This window comes from Monodelphis domestica, chromosome 2, assembly GCF_027887165.1.
Source record: "Monodelphis domestica isolate mMonDom1 chromosome 2, mMonDom1.pri, whole genome shotgun sequence".
NCBI lineage: Eukaryota > Metazoa > Chordata > Mammalia > Didelphimorphia > Didelphidae > Monodelphis > Monodelphis domestica.
The window spans coordinates 153,198,060-153,212,816 of record NC_077228.1 but is presented as its reverse complement, the minus strand read 5'-3'; the positions used below and the strand labels follow the sequence as shown (position 1 = coordinate 153,212,816).

The 14,757-nt window shown below is 33.6% G+C and overlaps 1 protein-coding gene across 4 annotated transcripts in view; it reads right to left on the bottom strand.

Annotated features, from left to right (window-relative positions):
- Window positions 1-14,757, bottom strand: part of LYST (lysosomal trafficking regulator) — a 248,382-nt gene that overhangs the window by 78,263 nt on the left and 155,362 nt on the right. For all 4 annotated transcript variants that reach the window (XM_056816097.1, XM_056816099.1, XM_056816098.1 and 1 more), the window contains 3 exons: window positions 7,767-7,958; window positions 5,380-5,558; window positions 4,532-4,738 (listed from right to left, as the gene is read on the bottom strand). In XM_056816097.1, coding sequence (XP_056672075.1) covers window positions 4,532-4,738; window positions 5,380-5,558; window positions 7,767-7,958 — 578 coding nt within the window. The remainder of the gene's footprint in view (window positions 1-4,531; window positions 4,739-5,379; window positions 5,559-7,766; window positions 7,959-14,757) is intronic.

Here is a 14,757-nt window from a genome sequence, read left to right as displayed (position 1 = left end):
AATTCACAACCACAAGTATCAAGAATGAGATCATAAATTGGAAGTAAAAATAACTTCAGGTTGACAGGAAAATATCTTTCATAAAGTCGATGAGCTTTATTCTACTTTTTTTTTTTAAACCCTCACCTTCTGTCCTGGAATCAATATTGTGTATTGGTTCCAAAGCAGAAGAGTGGTAAGGGCTAGGCAATGGGGGTCAAGTGACTTGTCCAGGGTCACACAGTTAGGAAGTGTCTGAGGCCAGGTTTGAACCCAGGATCTCCTGTCTCTAGGCCTGACTCAATCCACTGAGCCACCCAGCTGCCCACTTTACTCTAGTCTTGAGGAAAGAAATAGCCCATGGTGTAAAGATTTGAGAGGAACAGCCTTGAGCTTTGCCCTAGATTGTAATGGAAGCAGATTAAAGCCAGTACAATGAGGCTGTTGAAAACTAGAAGTGGTAAATGAGTAAACAGATGGAAAAAAAGAGAGTAACCCTAAATGATAACTACTCATAGTAAAATAGTACTTTCTCATCTCGTAGATGGGGAAACTGTGGCTCTGAGCAGTTAAATGACCAGGCCATGGTTACCACCTTAAAAGTCTTTGAAGTAGCAATGAATTCTGAGGTCTGATCTAAAGTCCAAGCAGCCCTTCTTCTACACCATGATGCTTTCTCAACTAGAAAAGACACCAGGGGCATTGTGGTATTGAGGCAGATAGCTAAATATACCTCAGTAAACCAAGGGGGGTATTCCTGTATGGTGGCACAAAGCCACAGGGCCTGGGTTCAAATCCTGATTCTTCTTAATACCCATATAAAAATCACTTTTACTTTCTGAGACTTTTTCTATATCTGTAAAATGACAGGATTGGACTAAGTCACTTCTGAGATCCCTTTCATAATGGCTTAAAACCTATGGTTCTATGTATAATTGATGTTCATAATTATTATAATGAATTATGAGGAAAATATCAAATCATATTCAAATTAAATGCATAGCTACTGAGGCATTAACACCCAAATTCCAATTTTCACATTTTGAATTGCTGTGAACTCTCTTGTTGACAGTGGGGCAAAGGCTCCCAATTTCTCACCTGGAGGAAAGCTTCAGATGTTGACAGTGAACTGAATAAAAGAAACCAGTATTATAGGTGCCTGACATTCCCAGGCTAGTTCAAAAGACTATTTTAACTTGTAATACTGTATATTTTCAATGAAAAGTATAGTGATAGAAAGCAGCACTGTTGCAAATAATGTTTCTATTAGATTATATATTTAACAATCTTTGGAGAGTTAGTAATAAAACCATCATGTATAATATTTCTGTAAGAAAATGCATTCTGAGTACAAAATAGCTGACTTACAAATGAACATTTGGAGCATAACCTTCTGTTAACTAGTATTTAATAGCTTGCATTTATATGAAGTTTTATGATTTGCAAAGCACTTCACATGCTGCTTTATTTATTGGTAACTTGGAGAATGTCTTTATCCTGCTTAACACTAGAAGGAACTAGAAGTACACTTTAGAAATATTTGTGCTCTAAGTAATGCAAAATAATAGCATTTAGGCTTAAAAGAAGTCTTTTAAGCATTAAAATTATCTGTAAATATTTCAGTTTTGCTGTTACCATGAAGCTGTTATATATTCAATATATAACACTCATTAAAATTTTTAAATTATAATTTTAATACCAAAAGAGGACATTTCTCTGTATGAAGCAGAGCAGAAAAACAGGATCATATGTGAAATTATGAATTTTTATTACTCCATTTCATATAGCTTGTTTTTTCTTTTCAAATATCTAATAAATTCAGTATGTTACCTTCACAGTTGTCCCATTCATGCATTATTCTAAACTTCCTTCTATTCTTTTCTGTGTTATTAGAAAATTCTCCAAGACTTTTTTTCTTTTCTTTTTGACAACACTATTACAAACTTCCTTCTTATATCTAAACCCCTCTGCCAAAGGGGGAAAAACCTACTATCCTTAAACCAATAAATATAACCTAACTTGACCAACAAAAACAAATTCTTTTCTCTATCCAAATGAGCATCAAGAGAACAAGGAATCCAAGAGCAAAACAAAATGAAATGATTCACAATTGGGTCAATACTGGGAAGAGAGAATAGTTAGAGGAAAGTTATATAAAAGTACTTTGTAAAATTTTAGGAACTAACTTCCAACTTCCAATAAAGATGGTCAAATGAAAGGTCACAGAAAAATCAAGCTCTCCCACATAAACCCCAACTAGTACCTGAAAACAATCCCACAAAGACTAATAAAGAACAACAACAAAAGTAAGTTCTTCCAACCAGTGGAAAATTGCACAAAATAATAGTAAGAAGAGGGTAGAGGCTGGTAGGATAGTTAAACAAGGAAAGTCAGGAAAATACAGAGGCTTTGGGGTAGGGAGAGTACTCACTTGGGGAGTCAGTTGTAACTCTCATAAATGAACCTAAAGCCAGATAATATTTTGAACAGAGGTGTCACAGACCAGTACTTAACACCAAAACTTAGAGACCTGAGGCCAGTTTCCTATCCTGGACTATTAGAACAGAGGAAAGTGAAAATTCTTGTCTGGCCATGCTCTCCTCTGAACACTCTAATTTAGAGCAGAAGATGAGAGAAACCTAGGAAGACACATGAAATGACACAGAACAAAGTGAAAAGAACCAATCAAGCTGTATTTACAAGGTGACTGCAATAAGGCAAAGGAAAAAACTTTGATGATGAAACTCCCTCCAACCTCTTGATTGAGAAGTAACTGACAATGGTACAAGATGAGCTCTACATTTTCACATATGGCCCACATGACACAAACTGAACTTTCATATTACCATGGAGTTTTTATTTTTCAGAGGAGGGGTGGGAGGGGGCAGTGTATACTAGGGTAGGAGAAGGCATCTGGGCAGGAGAGGGAGAAGAGAACAAATATTTATTAAGTGCCCACTATACTCAAGGCACTCTTAAGTGCTTTACAAATATTTTCTCATTTTATTCTTACAGTAACTCTGGAGGATCAGTCCTAATGACCTCCATTTAACAGCTGAGGAAACTTGCCAAGGGTCACACAGAGAGTTGAGGTTGGAATTGAATCCAGGTCTTCCTAAATCCAGACCCAGGATATAATCACTGTACCACTCTCTCTTGTCTCAAGAGAGAGGAGGCGAATGATAGGAATACAAAAACAAAGGAAGAAAAAAAAGAACAGTAATGAAACATTTTAAGAAGTACACAGAAAGGAACAGAAGGCAGTTATATATTTAATATGGATCTATAAAAAAAATTAAACATTAAGATTTTTAAGTGTATACTATGTGCCAAGAACTCTACTAAATATCTGGGAATTTTTGAAAAGGGGTGGGGGGAAGGATAGTCTCTCACCTGAAGGAGTTTACATTCTAAAGAGGCATATTTAATAAATGTAGTTTCATGTATTAGCCTCTCTTACTGGCCTCCTTTAAACATTAAAATGTTCATACTTGCCAATGATTTTCTACTTCATGAGAAAAATTTCAAAAAACTCAAGAGTTTCATGAAGGTAAATTTACTTTTATTGTCATTGCCTCTCTTACTATGACTTTTACAACCACCCCCACTCTTACAATTACCACTATTGCAACTATTACTAACCAGCGCTTCTGTTGTATGGTAACTACTGTGACCATTGATTCATGGCTTTTAATATGTTGTTCCCAGATGTAAAATAGGATGCAGTATGTCTCTGTGCTCAGGTTTTTTCTCTGCCTTTTCAGGTATGTGTTTGTTCTAGGCAACTATATTAAGATAGTCACTAAAATTCAGTAAAAATTAAAATGATTTTAAGTACTTTGGACTAAATATTCAAGAGCACATTAAAAAAATCTTCTGTTTCCTATGACACAAATGTAGTCTTAATATAAATTATGTATAATGGAGCTTGGACTATTTAGTCATAGCTACTTGCTAACTTACTTACTAAAAATGAAAATAATTCCAGGGAAATCTTTAAAACAAAATAAGTTCTCACAGAATTCAGATCTAGTCCTTTTAAGTTATCAAATCTAGTAAATTGGGTATATGAAGAAGGAGTTTTGAAACATGTACAAGATGGTCTAATACATTACTAAACAGTAATTTTACTTTATTAAAAAGTCACTTATTTTTTAGCCTGCTACACATTGATCAGGATATACAAAACTTTAAAACTTGAACTTTAAAAGTAGTAATAACTATGATAATTAAAAAAACGAAATAACATTTACATAGTGTTTTAAAGTTAACAAAACCTTTACACACATAATCTCAATACAATAATTTGATGAGGTAGGTGCTATTATATCCCAATTTTACACGTGAGGAAACTGAGACTGAGAGAAATTAAAGTATTGGTCCAAAATGATACAGCTAGTCTGTGTGTGAGGTAAGATTCAAGGTATGGTCTTTACTTGGTTTAAGAAATGGTCACTCATTATATTAGACAATGAATTTTGGTTTTAGTAATTTATTTTTAAAATTCTATGTGGCTTATTTTACCTAAATTCTTAAATACTCAGATGCTTACTTGTAAAGTTGGGCTGAGGCAGTCTCGTAATATTTCCTGATGATTTGGTAGACGCAATATTTCAAAAGCTTGCTTTCTCTGTTGGGGAGGGCGAGTTGGTGACAATAAATGTACCAAGAGTCTCCCAAGCTGCATGCGGAAGGTTTCTTTACAAGAACACAGAATTTTATTCCACTGTTGTCTGGGAGTAGTGGTTCTACTTGAGCCCTTCAATCAAGAGAAGAATAAATTTGCCAGTGAGTTACTTTGTACAATAACAGCTTATTCTTATAGCTAACAAATAAAAAGAGGTCTAGGAAGACAGTTTTCAGTTTTAGTACTACTTTCAAAAACAATGTAAGGAAGAAAGAGGGTATACTATAAACATCCAGCTATTTGATAATTTGCTGGCCTCACTCAGCTACAAGATAGAAAAAATGATTCTCTCGGTAAAGCCTTAAGCAATTATTACTATATGAAGAATATTGTTTTAGAGGAGAGTAAATGAGCATGGAAACTAAGATATTATATTACTTATATATCTAAGCAATCCAAATCAGAAGGCCTAATAGAAAAGAATCTTAAAAGAAATAGGTTCTGAAAAACACAATAAAGATAAAACCTCCATCCCTTAAGAATTAATGGAAAGGGGGCAGCTGGGTGGCTCAGTGGATTGAGAGTCAGGTCTAGAGACAGGAGAACCTGGGTTCTGGCCTCAGACACTTCCCAGCTGTGTGACCCTGGGCAAGTCACTTGCCTAGGCCTTACCACTCTTCTGCCTTGGAGCCAATACCCAGTATTGACTCCAAGATGGAAGGTAAGAGTTTAAAAAAAAAGAATTAATAAAAAACTTTTACATAAGTACTTACAAGTGCTATTCTCATTCCTTCTACCATAATCAATAACATTTCTTTCTGAAATGGGTTCAAAATGGAAAGCTCTTCAGGTTGAATTTCCTCTTCAGAAATTTCAGCCTCAGAATTTGAGGTTTTGCCTTGAGTTGTGGTCCCTGGTATACTCAGAATATCAATAAAATCTTGACTAAATTCTTTTAATAGAAAAATAAGGATAAAGAGAAAAAAATTTATTATTGATACCCAATCTATTTTAATGAGATCTAGAGTTACCATTAAGACATTCTCATAGGACTAGAAAAATTCACTTAACATAGTATTTCTGTGAAGTTAAATAAACACTAAACTGATTCATCTAAAATTACACTAATTCAAAATTTTCTTTTAGGATACAAGCCTAATATAAAATGTAAATAAATTTATTCAATTATGTTAAATAATAAAAATAGATGAATTTATATAAATAAATCAAGCTCACAGATTATCCATAGTTAACTTGATAAGTTTTAATACATCTATTTTTTGGTTTATACAGCATACTGATTTTCAAAACTAATACCAAATTAAAGTAATACTATGAATGATAAAAAGATCCACTGTTTAAATGAACTAACTACTCCAGGATAAATTATAATGGTTGATAATAAAACCCCACAAAGTAAAAACTTTCTAGTGAATTATTTGCAAAGAAACTATAAAAGAAAGATCCTGAAATATATAAAATTCTTCTGTCTTCCAGTTCAGAAGCACTTTACAATACTGAAAAATCTGAATAGACTACATTACTTTAGAGCATTATTTATTGGAGAATAGTTCTCTAAATTCACACAAATTGTACAAATATCCTGATGTGACTGTACTCTCATTTGGGCCTCTATCTCAAGCAGTACCTTTTATACCACATAACAAACACATACTCAAGTGTCCTATATGTTTATCTTATATTCCCTACTAGACTGGAAGCTATTTCACAGCAGGGGGTTGCTTTTATATCTCTTTGAAGCATCTAAATATAATATCTTGAACATAATATACATTCACTAAATATTGATTTAAGCTTATGAACAAAAATGTTCTATAGCATTTATGCATGATGACTGCTTTTGGACTCTTTTTAATTCATTTTCTTTAATTATACTCTGGTTTGCTTTAAAAAAAGTCTATGCATGAAAATGTTAAATTATTACATAAATTAAAGAATCTGCATCATTAATATTTTTCTGTTACTTTAAGTCGAGATGATCAAAACACTAAGTCAAGCCCTGATTTGTAGTGTTTGCCAGTTTCTGACATGTAAATGCTCACAGTGAAAATTTAACAATCACCTACCACAAGTTTGTATAAGTTGGGCTACAGCATGCCACTCATTTTAATATACTGAGCACTAAAACCTAGAACAGAACTGAAGTTCTTCAGTGATAACCAAACCTGCAAACTCATTATGCTCTGTTAAGAGTCAATAAGACTTTGAAGCTATTTTTCTTGCTGTTTATAAGTCTTTTTCTATTATTTTGAGATTCATAGATAGTGTTCCAAAAAGTTGAGGTGCCCAGAAGTCTAATCACTGAATAGGAGGGGAATATGACATTTTACTTCCGTGTACCTCAAATAATGCATTTTATTTTTAACTCTTTCATGAAGTCTAATTTTTCACAGATATTTGTATTATAGTTTGATCTCCAATAGACAACAAATACTTTGATTATAAGACTTTAAAATTTTAAGTTTAGGACTGTAAAACTTTAAGTTAAACACAAAAATATTTAATATGTTAATTTGATAAATTAATAAAATAATCTTTTGTTGTTAAGTCATTTTTCAGTAGTGTCTTGACTCTTTGTGAACCCATTTGGGATTTTCTTGGCAAAGACACTAGAGTGGTTTGTTATTTCCTTTTCCTATATTTTCATTTTACTTGCCCAGGTCACCCAGCTAGTAAATGTCTGAGGACAGATTTGAATGGTAAAAATGTGGTATTTCTTATAGATTAACAAATACAATAAAATAGCAGATGCTTAATAAATGTTTGTTGTTTTTGCTGTTAATAAGTACATAAGAATTACCACAGTGTCTAGTATAATTACTCATCTAAGGTAGTATTCTCCTAAAGGGAATGCAAGTTCTTCAGTTTTATTTCTACCTTAAGCCTAGTGCCTAGTATAGAATGTGGTAGATAATAGATGCTTGTGGAATGAATGATTTCTGAGAGTGGCAAGAGCATAAAAAGGTGTGTTATAAAATGGTCATTTGTCTATAACTATCACCCCAAATTCAGCAGTTTCTTTTACAGTTTAGAAAAACAGAAATTAAAAGTGACATTGTATAAACATCTAAAATTATACTGAATCTCTTGTAATTTTTATATTGTGTAAATATATTACATAAATTTATATTATATAAACCTTGATAAATGATCCGGTTAACTGCTAATACAATAAGCCTCTGCATTCTCTGTGTGAGCTCAGTTTCAGATGCCCGAATAGGATTTTCTTGGCTCATTCTCCGTTGCATCATCATATTGAGTTCATCACTTGCCACTGAACGCATTTTCATCAGAAGAGATTCAGATTGAGCAAGAGATGATTTTCTAGGACCTTTATGCATAAAAGAAAAAAGGCAAAATGCTAATGTTGAAACATTTAAAGCTCTTGGCAAGGAAACCATTTGTACTACAACTTAAAAAAGAAAAAGTAATACCAGAACCTCCCCACCCCCAAAAGTTTATTTAATATGTGGTTCATTTAACAACTGTAAAGAAAGTGATTAAGAGAAAGTAGTCCTTTCCCCCTATTTGAAGAAGTGCCAACAGTACTTTCAATATACAAGTCCTATAAAAACTGTTTCAAATAGAAATGCAGTTTTCAATATGCAAAGTACAAAGTAATTTGCAAGGTTTGATTCTTTTGAAAAAATGAAAATTTACAAATCAATATAACTAGGGCTAAATAGGGCAACAAAATGTTTTCACATCATTGTTTCACTTCCTAATATTCACCTTCATTTATAGTTTTTCAACTATTCTGTGCTTTAGTAATAACATAACAATTAACAATAAAGGTTTTTTCTCACATATTTAGTGATATAAAGTAGAAACAAGTGACACATTAGAGACCAAAAATGCATTTATAATATTGAATAAATAATGCACATGTCCAGAATAATTTTGATTACAGATTTATTTATTTATTCAATATTATAAATGCATTTTTGAGAAATGTTTTTTCAAATTGAATAGGTAAGAGCAGCTACAGTTAATACACCTGCTTCTGTATGAAATGCAGATGAAGTAGATCTAGTAGAAAACTGAGGGTTATTCTTGATTTAAATTCAAGGAGAGGCATCAGAAATTAACCATAGGAACTAAAAGGACATCTTGATAGATGAGGAATAATGGAATCTTTCATTGAAATTGAACCTTTGTTTTAAATAATTTTTAAAAAACATCAATTTTTATAAATATATTTGAAGATTACATATATTGCATATTATATATATCTAAATACTTATGATGCATACATATTATTGAATATGAGGGAGCAGGGAAAGGAAATAAACATTTATATAGCTTCTACTATGTGCCAGTCACTGTGCTAAGCACTTCACAAATATTATTACATTTGATTATTACAACATTCTTATGAGGTAGGTGCTGTTCTCACTTTGAGGTTGAAGAAACTGAGGCAGACAGAGTTTAATGACTTGTCTAGGGTCACACAGCCAATAAGTGTCTGAGATCACATATGAACACAGGTCTTCCTGACTCTAGGCCCAGATCTTTATTCACTACACCACCTAGCTGCCAAGATAACATAGCTGTCACAATCGCAAAGCAAGTTCATAAAATGTTTTAACAAATTAGACTGATTAGAAAAATTCAATGAAAAACACAGCCAGACTCTTCAATTGATTAAAAGTCTTTTCAGTATAGCTGCCTTTAAAAATACAGAAATAACTTAAAAAAAAAAAAGCAAACATAAGAGCTACACAGGAATTTCCAAAGTATGCCCTCAATTAATATAAACATAATCAGTTTCTATAAATTTCCATATATACAGGACTGTATGATAATCCATGATATCATCAGGGAAAGATAGAGTCATGATGTACTATATTTACTAAGGCAGGGAACATATTAATATTTATGAAATATTTTCAACAAGACTTAAAAGGTTTTCTTATTGTTTCAAATAATCACAAAATTAATTATACAAATTTTCTAAGTGTTTCAGTTATAAAGCTAAATGTACATAAATCATTCCAAGGAAAAAATTATAATAAAATTAATATATTTTAAACATATATCTGGAGACATCCTTTTAGGCAGTTGTTTCTATGGTTGGAATGGTATGATGCTGTAGTAAAGATGATATATGATAAAATTTGTAGACGAGGTGCATCTCCAATATTCTTATAATTTCAGTCATAAATGAAGCACTTCATTCTAATGGAAGGATAGGAGAGGTCCCTTAATGGAAACTAATTTATTCACCAAAGGGATCTAGATCTGGAATTCTTAACCTTTTTTGTATCCCTTTGGCAGTCTAGTAAGTCTATGGATGCCTTTCTCAGAATTATGTTTTGCTATCTATATTCTGTGAATCTTAAAAACTACTCAAGACTGTACCTTAGAAGATTTGGTTAAGCTATTCCCCTATTGTAACAATGGAGATACTTGGTCTAACAAGAATCAGGAATGTATTGGGAACTTTTAAAATTACTCCACCCTACTCAGACAGTGCCTTAGGGGAAGACAAAGTTGTAAACTCCTGATTTAATAATTAAAGTCCCTAACTCATATCTTATAGTAAAGTTAGAACCTTAAGATAGGTCTATTTTTAGATCTAATACAAAAAGGTGTTAAGTACCTGTAAGGGTTAAATTAGTACCTAAAAAGGTCAAGTAACTTACAAAAAGCAACCTTAACAAAGAGGTGTGAAGTACTCAGAAGATTTAATCTAACCAGAGAAGGTGAAAACCAAAGAAGGTGAAAACTAAGAATGGGCAGTCCTGGAAAAAAGCGTCTACTTTGATTTGTAGACGTGAACATTTAGGAGCAGTGACATAAGAGAAAATTTCTTTAAAAGGCAGAGGTAAAAAGTCAGGAGACAATTGAATTCAGTTTGGAAAACAATTCAGTTCAGAGTGGAAGGAGATTCTGAAATGGAGTTCAGGGGATTCAGTGGAGAATTGGAGCTTGCTTGGAGACGGTCTTGTGGTAAGTAATAAGACTGACTCGATCTCCCTTAGGCTCAGGGAGGTCACTTTGGCCTAGGCCTTTAACAACTGCTAGGCTCAGCTTGAGCCAGAGTAGTTTAAATTAATTCTCTCTCTCTCTCCTTCCCTTAATTCCTTCTTTCTTTATTAATTAAAATCTCCATAAATCCCAGCTGACTTGGGTATTTTTCGTATTTGGGAATTTCCCATGGTGACCACTTATTTTAGATTTTAAATCAAAACACTAAAATTATCCTTACAGTTTATATTTGAAGGCCATTCTAAGTTTCAGTTAAAGGTTAGTAAAAATAAAGACATAACTTTTCTTCTCTTATCCAAATTCTGAAATCTATTCACAGATCTCTTAAGCATTAGATTAACCAAAAAATTCATAAAGGTTGGATCTAGGTTAAAAGGTAGCACTCACTACCTAATGTAAGGAAGATATTGCAACACAAGATGGATTTGCAAGAAAAAGCAAGATATTGGAATTTTGGTGAACTGCCAATCAACCAGATCAAGGCAAGATTCCAATAGAATCTGGATAGGGGGCAGTTGGGAAGCCCAGCAGGTTGTCTTCACTTCAGCTTTCCTCTGTCTGTGGGAAGGAATCAGGATAGCCAATTTCCCTCTTGGTCATTGATTGTTCCCTTGACTGAGTACTGAGAAAACTTTTGAAGCCTAACTCAGAAGGAACTTAATCAAACCTTCTTCCTGTCAGTATTCCCCTTTAGAGAAATTAACTGTTTCCTGAGTTTTTTTAGTATATAAAGAATTGCTTTATTAATACAAAAGTGATTATAAACATGCTATAAAATAAAAAGACCTTTTGAAAATCTTCAATCAACAGGAAATGATAGGAGATTAGGGAAACCTATTTCCCTTTTCCCCCCTCCATCTCCTGACCTCTTCTCTTCAAAGAATAAAACCACTGTAGTTAAAAAATCTAAATTGTAGGATTGATTATTGAGGAAACCCTTGAAGCTTACCATTCTTGAGAAGAGCTTTTGAATTCAATTGGGGAAGGGACAGGAAGTAGTGTGGGGGAGGAGTATAAGATCCAACCTTGCCCCTTAGCTGGTTTCCTGCTGTCCCTATCTTATTACTACAAATATCCTAGTATTGCCCTCTATTATAATTAAGAAGTGTTTGTTTCCAATAACAAGTAGTAGTCCTTAAAGTATCTTGGTCCCTGAAAGTACATCCAGTGATGGATATTTCCTACATTAACTCCTCAAGGACAAGGGGATGGTTGTTTTTTGTTGTTGTTGTTGTTTTTGTGCCTTGAAAGGGCAAAAAAAGGTCAAAAAAGGTCTCAAAGTTATCCATATTCTTACTCAAACTCAATCTGGATATATTGATTAACATAAAATTTTCAGTGTCATAAAAAAAGGACTTGACTTCTGTTAACACATTTTGAAGCTAGATACTACCTTGCATTATATACTCCAGTTTAGAAATTCCTTAATTTCAGAAAAAATGTGGGAAGATTTATGTGAAGTGATGCAAAGTAAGCATAACCAGAAAAACACTGTATGCAATAACATAAAAATTGTAATGATGATCAACTTTGGAAGACTTAGCTAACTCTGATTAATACAAAGATCTATGGCAATAAGAATTCATGATAAAAAATGGCATCCACTATCAGAGAAATAACTGATGAAATTTGAACTGAAGCATATTTCTTATCTTTTTATTTTCTTGCCTTTTTTGGGGCAACATGGCTAAATATAGAAATGTTTTGCATGACCACATGTAAAACAGGTATTATATTGCTTGCCTTTTCATTGGGTGATGGAAAGAAAGGATTTACAATTCTTCACTCCTCTCTTCTTTCTCTGTCTCATATCCCTTCTTCCACTACCATCTCACAGGAAAAAGGGCCTCAACCTTGCTAAGATAACTCCTTTGAATGAACCCTTGATCATATTTTGTCCAAATTATCCAGAAGATTGCTCCTTTTTATCAACCCTCCTCTCTCTAAATTATCTCATCTTGTCTATTGGTTGCTTCCCTACTTCCTAAAAAGCACTCACATCTCTCCCATCCTTAAAACAAACTTAATTTGATCCAATTGTCCCCATCAAGCATTTTAAGAGCTCTGGTGTTTCTCTATGACCTCTCAAGTCTGAGAAGCTCTTCATAATTTGTCCACTTGCTACCTTCCTTCCTAATCTTCTTGTTTTAAAAACCATTACCTTTTGTCTTAGGAACAACTTAATACAAAAGGGAAAAGGTTAGGCAAATGGGGTTAAGTGTCTTGATCAGGTTCAAAAAGCTAGGAAGAGTCTGAGGCCATATTTGAACTTGGGTCTTCCCACTCCAGGCCTGGTGCTCTATTTACTGTGTCACCAAGCTGTCCTTCTTTCTAGTCTTCTTAAATTTTACTACCAAGCTTATGAGCTTTTCCTATTTGTAGTTTCATCAATACAATCCTAGACCTATCACCTTTGTGCCTTTTCACTGTGTTTCTTATGCCTGGAAGGATCTGGACCCCCATCGTCTTCCACCTCTTGGTTTCCTTTAGGACTCAGCTCAAGTCCCACTTTTCCAAAAGTTTCTTTCCCAGTCTCCCCAGCTATTACTGCAAAAAGAAGAGAAGGTAAAGAATAGACTTCTGGGGGATAACCATACTTAGTGAATGTTAACTGGAAGAAGATGAAGCAAAGGATAATGAGGAGTGGTCATAGGGAGGAGAAGAACCGGAAAAAGAAACATGTAAACAAAATGCAGAGAGGAGAGACTACCAAGAAAAGATGACTGACAGTGTCAGGGGTTGTGGATAGGTCAAGAAAGATGAGGATTGAGCAAAGGGATTATATTTGGCAATTAAAGAGATTACTGGCAACTTTGGAGAGAGAAGTTTCAGTTGAATAATAAGTTCAGAAGTCAATTGCAGAAAGTCTAGAAGAAGGAAAAAATGCTGAGGCATCTATTAAAGATGTCTTTCTCAAGGAGTTTAACCATACAGGTGAGTAGAGGAAGAGGATAATGCTTGGTGGAGACAATTGGATCAACTGAGGTTTGTTTTAATGGGTGCTTTTTAGGAAGTAGGGAAGAAACCAATAGACAAGATGAGATAATTTAGAGAGAGGAGGGTTTATAAAAAGAAGCAATCTTTTGGAGAATTTGGAGAGAATATGATCAAGAGTTCATTCAAAGGAGTTCTCTTGGCAAGGATGAGGCCCTTTTTCCTGTGAGATGGTAGTGGAAGAAGGGATTTGAGTAAAGTTAGATGAGGAGAATGGGAGAAGAGGGAGCTCTCATTGAATGTCTCCCTTTTTTCTGTAGTGACAAATGCATCAAGGCCTTTAGCTGAGAGGATGGGTAAGGTGGTGCTGTGGAAGGCTTAAAGAGAAAAGATTTGGAATAGCTGTTTTGGCTAATGAGTCAACAAATTAGTAAAGGAAGTATAGAACAACTACCCTGCTGCAATGAGGACCCAGTTGAGATTACTTAACATAAATATATAGTGGATATAGTAAGTGGGATTTTGTTATTTACTCTAGTTCCATTCAATAGCATGTAAATAGGAACAGAATCAGCAGATGGTGGAAGTAAAACAAGACTGGACAACCAAAGGAGGTCATTCCTATGAAGTTTAGTTTAAACTATATGCTTATAAATTAAATGCTCAGACAGCAAATAAAATTTACTTTTAAAAAATAAAATGATAAATGTTTTGTATCACCTGCTTTTAAATTATTTCACCATCCCTTCTCTTTATTCTTCCAGAAAACTTCAATATCACTTCCAGGATCTTTTTTAAGCAAGAGGATATAAAAATAAGTGATGAAACCAACTACAGTTATATGGGGGAACACAAACATTTTCAGTAATAAAGGGGAAAATAGAAATAAACATAGAATGTAAGAGAATGGGTAGGAATAGCTAAAGTAGTGAAGAACCAAGTTAATGGAAGAAAGAGGTTAAATTTTTAGAAACCAAAAGAAAATTTTAAAAAGGTCCAAAGAAAGAAAAAATAGATTGTATACTGGTTAGGAGGTACAAGACAAAATTAACGAAAACTGCAACTAAGTTTATATGGCTAGAGCTAAATAAAACAAGAGAGAGAAATTGTGTGTGTTTGTGTGTATGTGTGTGTGTTTGCTGATGAAGGAAATCAAAGTCCATGTTTGATTTTAATATGATTCAGAAAATATGTGGGAGCCCTTT